General features: G+C 32.2%; 1 protein-coding gene across 3 annotated transcripts in view; it reads right to left on the minus strand.

The window, feature by feature from the left end:
• Positions 1-5,670, minus strand: part of LOC114343019 (phosphatidylinositide phosphatase SAC2) — a 49,771-nt gene extending 44,101 nt beyond the window's left edge. For all 3 annotated transcript variants that reach the window (XM_028293833.2, XM_028293832.2, XM_028293831.2), the window contains exons 1-6: positions 5,503-5,670; positions 2,210-2,832; positions 1,745-1,911; positions 1,244-1,416; positions 736-928; positions 71-236 (exon numbers count right to left, since the gene is read on the minus strand). In XM_028293833.2, coding sequence (XP_028149634.1) covers positions 71-236; positions 736-928; positions 1,244-1,416; positions 1,745-1,911; positions 2,210-2,832; positions 5,503-5,659 — 1,479 coding nt within the window. In that variant the 5' untranslated portion in view covers positions 5,660-5,670. The remainder of the gene's footprint in view (positions 1-70; positions 237-735; positions 929-1,243; positions 1,417-1,744; positions 1,912-2,209; positions 2,833-5,502) is intronic.
• Between the last annotated feature and the right edge of the window lie 516 nt (positions 5,671-6,186).

A 6,186-nucleotide genomic window follows, 5' to 3' on the forward strand; every position in this document is an offset into this window, starting at 1 on the left:
ATAATAAACTGAGCTATTACAACAACATTAAGAACTATTTGTTGTTATTTTGTATAGAATTAAAATTTACCTGCACTACGTTAGTCCTATCCAAACAGTCGATACAGTTTACTCTAAAAACACCGTTTTGAGAGCAAATATGTCCTTGGCTATCTCTCCAACAGTAATTCATGTCTTTTAGAATATCACTAACAGCATTTATAAGTATCGAAACGTTCTCAAAATGCATTCCTCTACTGCAATAAAAAAAAGTTCAATATAATAATATAAGCTGAAATTCTATTTGTAAAGACAGCGAGTCAAAAATTGGTAAGAGGATAGAACAGCGGTAACTAAAAAAGGAAAAAAGGTCCTTGAGATTTTTCGCCTAGTTAAGGCGAAAAGCAGACAGTTAATTAGGCTTAATTAATAGATAGACTTACAAAAGACAAAATTAACATCCGCAGCCATTCTAATACAAAACTATGTACAAATTTTGGCTTCTGAGTATTTTATATTCTATAACCAGACAGCTTAGAAAATGTTAATATAAACATTTTTAATAGGTACTTTGAGAAAAAAAGGTCATCTGTGCCATTACTCTAAATCGGTTACACTGCAAAAGTACTCATAATTTTGCCATTAAGGGAACTCAGAATGCGACTACAGAAATAAACAGATTTTTAAGTAAGTATATTAACATTTTATTCCTGCCTACTTACCAAATAACTATTAGTCATACATAACTTTACTTACCAGTACTCATGAAAATCAAACGTCGCGTATGTTATAAACGGACTATTGTACTGAAAAACGTGGTTGGAATAAGCATCGAATATTACTCTTTCTTTCCCCATTTGGTCAATCAAATTGACTATACATATGGGACCGTAACTATGAATCTCTTTAGTAAAATGCTTTTCAAAAGCCACCTGTGTTTCAGCTTCACCTAAAATTTCAAACATTAAAAATAATTAGTCTTAAATAAATATGAGGAAAGTGTGTATCATAGATCACATAGTACCAATGAGGAACTGTGGAATGATGGATAAGTTGAAGATAGGGGAAATCATTTATAAGTTAAAGATATAAACAAGAGAAATCACTTCTTCTGATATCTTCCTTACTATGAGAGATAAGAGGTATTTTTTTAAGAAGTAAATTTTGATCATTATTAAAACATAGAAATTATGGTTACATTTCTCTTTAAGAAATTATATCTTCATAATCATAATAATAATATTAATTACTAAAATTTTAATACCTTTATCAATTCTGGGAGGGGGTCTGTATTTATATCCTGGTTGGGACCAAAATACAGGAACTGATCCTCGTACCTGGACAAATGATACTTCATGTGTTTGATACGAAATAATCTGTTCAGTTTCTACATAATTTGCTACTTCGCCATTATCATCTACACCTCGCCTTTTATACCTAAAAATTTCATTATTTTGCAAGTACTGCTATAGTATGATAAACCTGATGAACCAAATATGTTTTAAAAATTTCTTCAAAAAATGAATAAGGGCAAATTTAACAACAATACAAGTTCTGGTAGGTCAGTCAGGATGACAGTCACCAAAGTCACATTAAAGTTAAAAAATTGTGGTAAGTTAGTATTAAGTTGCACTATAATTTATTACCATTTTTTCTGACGATGTTGGTAATGCTGATAGTATGTATTTTAAATACTGCTTTTATAAAGATTGTACTATATTAACGAATTAATATAAATACCTCTTCATGTTTAAAAAGATTTTACCTTGTACCAGCACGATATCTACTTCTTCGAGATATGAGACATAATGTAAAAGTATCATATCGTTTTTCTTTGGCTTCGACCAAATCTCTATCCATCTCTACTTTACAATCCTCGATTTGAATATATCCCTGTATAATAGGTAATATCCATGGATCACATAAAGGGTTCTAAAAACATGGAATGATTGTAAATATTTTCCCAAAACATGGATTGGTGCTTTAATAAACAATTTGATTGGCTTTAAGCATTATACATGGTATTGCAAAACACATTCAATATCTAAATCCAATCCAATACATTGGATATTTTGCAACAATATCGCAGATGATCATACTACAGTAGATTGAGTTAAGCATATAACAGAAATATTCAAGAAAATGATAGAAATTGTGAATTCTATGAAAAACCTAAGTAATTATCCCAAATATGGTATGAAAATCAAATACAACAAATTTATAGGTTTACCTCCAGTTCTAAGATGCCTTTTAGCATGTGGCCATTCCAAAAAAACCTCTCATCCACATTTTTCCATATAGATTGAGAATCTGCACCCTGTTTGGACAAATTACATAATCTCTGCAGAGAATTTGTGATGTCTGTAGTATGCGAATAATAGAAAGAATTTGTATCATTAAATATTTTATAAAATTCTTCGACAATTTGTTTTTCGAATCGCTCTTTGTCTTTGAAATTGTTCTTTTTCTGCACACCGGCAGCTGCCATGGCAGCTTGCTGAGTTGTGTACTTCAACGTATTCCCAGCACTCTTCAAAGTGCCCCACGTTTTGGTAAAAGCGCTATTCTTCTGTATATCAAATAACAAAGAGCTGTTGGGGTTTTGTTTCAATTCCATTATTTTGTGCTTAGGGCATGGTGTTAAATTGAGGTCGACGTTTTCTGGGCCTAGAGGTAGAAATACAACGCTTTTTATTTTGTAGACCATATTTTCGCCATGGAGTTTGCCTACTGGAAGACTTTCTTTAATTAGCAACAGTCTGGTGTCAAAGAGTGGACTGTGTTCAACTTTTCCTATTATTCCATCACAGATACCCAGGCATGCTGGATCATCTGCGTCAGTTAAATCCCATCCTGCAAAAAAGTGATAAAGATTAGATAAAGTAAAATAATAAGAAGCTATCAGAACAGCAGTGGTCTAAGTCCAAAAACGAAGTTTTGAGATAAATGCAATCTTTGCATTAAATTTGTATTTCCATTATATTTGTTGAAGCAACAAGAAATTATGTAGTGCCATCTAGCCAAATATAGAGGTAGGTTATGTAGGCACCTGTTAATCTGAAGATCTCATGTTGCCTTTTATTGATATATTAATCTAAAAATGCTCAAATTGTGGCTCTGAGGGCCATACAATGACAATGATTAAAACAACACTATAAAAATGTATATAACAGCTACCAAAATACATATTAAATATTAGATATTTGTATAAAGTACTGCAATATGGTAAGAATTCTCTTCATCGAGTCAGAAGTAAATTCAGAAGTAGCAGCATTACTGGCTATTAATTGGTAAACTGGGAGATTTTTTTGATGCAGTCATCGACAACAGAGTTATCCACATGATTTGTAATCAAACAAATATGTATGCAACACAGAGTCTTATAAGTACCGATGCAAAACCAAGCTCTAGCTTGCATGACTAGGTTCCGACAAAAAATACTTGATTTTTTGGGGTTAGTTGCTTGAATGGCAGTGAAGAGGGCACCAATATTCAATTAATAAAAATAAAAGGTAGATACCTTTTATAAAAGTTGTGCAAATGAGCAATTTTTGTGCATACAGTGTTTTAATGAACTTTATAAAAATTAATCACAATAAGATGCATATTTTCATTTTTTTTTTTTTTTTTGTATAGCATTTACTTAATGTTTATTCATTATTTTATTCATGTCAACATGTTTATTTGTTAAATAAAGTTTATTTTAAGCCAGAACCCTCTTGTACAGTGGAAGCCTGATAAGTCAGCCTCCGATAACCCGGAAGTCCGGCTAACCCAGACCCCGATTTTCATCAGACAAACATTTCAACAATAAAAACTTAATACTGACAAAACTGAAACTGACTTAATTTTTTTACCAAGAAATGAACAATACTGTATACAACTGTACGTAATCTAGATGTATTGTGCATATTATGCATTTCATGTTTTTGCAATTATAATGGAGATTATAGGATATATATGATCTGTAAGGATACCGTATTTTATTAATTTTTACCATATTCTCCGGCTAACCCAGATTTTCGATAACCCAGATCAGCCGCTGTCCTGATTAATCTGACCTATCAATGTTCCACTGTATTATGATTTTTATATGGATCATGTTCCAATAGGAACCATGTTTCTCATGATAAAAAATCTAATCTAAAAAATTGTATGTGTGCCATATTATAGTGTCTAGACAAGGGGGTTCTCAATCTGTGGTACATGTACCACAGGTGGTACATATCATTATTTGCAATAGTACATGACTAGGGTTGCCATAATTTATTAAAGCCAAATCCGGACAGGGGTAGTCCAAGGGGTTGTAGAAAATGTAAAATGTGAATTGGACTGTGTTGCTACCTCTACATTGCTACCTCTACATATATGCGAAATGAATATGGCACAATTAAAAGTACAGCTGTTTCGCAACAATGTGCAACATCGTAATTCGCAATTGCAATTCGCAACATTGAAAATCTCTGCCAGTTTAAAATATGTATACTTACACTTATGTTTTAACATGACAAGCAGTGACCAACTTCTAGGTGCTGCGCAGAATAAAATTTCCCACCGTTGGGCCGTGTTTTCCATATTTTTTTATTAAAAAAAAAATCCGGACATTTCTTATATCTGGACGCCAATCCGGACATGTCTTTCAAATCCGGACTGTCCAGACGAAATCCGGACGTATGGTAACCCTATACATGACTCAAAAAAGTTGAGAACCACTGGTCTAGACCATGATGACCCATTTCTACAATCATACACAGTTAAATATGCTCTAATGGCAGAGCAGCTATTATAAAATAAGTGGATCCGAGGGTACCTACACAGCCTGGTAAGGCAGATATGTGTACAATGTCATCCGACCAATGTGGACTGCTGTGGCAGCATCAACGTTGGTTCTATAGGACCAACAAGGCAGTGAATGTATTGACTTAATTCTAGTTATGACAAGAAGTCTTTGTAGCATTTATATTAATACTTTATACCAAATGAAAGGTTTTTCATGGAGTATCAACTCAGCCTGTACTGAGATATTAGATTACATCAGTTCTTGAATGAAAACCTCTAAGCAATCAGAAGCATTATTCTGATGAAACTAGTTTCTAAAGAAATGTATGCGTTTCCTGTCTAAATTTACATAATTTTCTGATCAATCAATTCTCTATTTTTTCGATTATTCCTGTAAGAGAAATCAATAGAGCAAATCAATAGAGAAATCTTGCAAATCAAAAATTTCCATGACATTAAAATTAAATGTACTTTAGAGCAAAAAGTCTTAAGGTTAATGAATATATTAATTATGTGTATACCTAATCATTAATTAAATATTACAGGACAGGTAGATATACTAAACAATTGGCCCCTCTTTACAGAGATTATAAATGAATAAAACGCGTATTAACCACAATTGATTAACAAATAAAACGTAAAACTTTAATCAAAGCTAATTCCACAAATTGAAATGAATCCGGGGGCGTTACGTTTAAGAAATAAATTTTTAAATAATGCAAAATGAATGAAAACTTAACGAACCTGTTTTCGGAATAAAAGCACCTGTTTGCCGGTCCCACCACAAAGAGTATTCTCCCTTAACAAATATGTAGAAATCATTTGTACGAAACAGTTCCATGTTAAAATAATGTTGGGGATTTCTGTTTACAAAATCTTTATTTTTATGTTCATTTCTCATTTGTCGAGAAATGTCACTGTCACTAGTGTCATGTCTGTCAAATGTCAAATTTAGCAGGAAGCAGGAAATGGCTTTTGAAATTGACCTGCAGATGGAAGACGGATCTTTGAGAAAATTATAAACGTATTATTGATTATGATTTTTTTTGTACTCAATTTATTACTCAATACGTTTTCTGTATTAACCCGAAATAACTAGAAGCAATGAGAATTTTTTTATCTTATTTTGCAAACTCCAATTGTGCATAAAAATTTTAAAAATATTTCATAAGTTAATAAGACTCACACCAATATTCCCAAAATGATATGAGGTATTTTAGGAAACACAGGGCCTATTTTACCACTAGGCCTATGAGGCCCCTGCTTCGGGCCCGCATTTTAATGGGGCCCGAAAAGATCACTGAAAGAAAATTTTTATTGAAAAAACAAAATAAATTTTCAAAATTATTTCATTTTACGAACAGGAAATGATAAATGATAACAAATTGGGGTAGAGTGATATTCATAAACCATAAACCAACATAAACC

Source organism: Diabrotica virgifera, chromosome 7 (genome assembly GCF_917563875.1).
Source record: "Diabrotica virgifera virgifera chromosome 7, PGI_DIABVI_V3a".
Classification (NCBI taxonomy): domain Eukaryota; kingdom Metazoa; phylum Arthropoda; class Insecta; order Coleoptera; family Chrysomelidae; genus Diabrotica; species Diabrotica virgifera.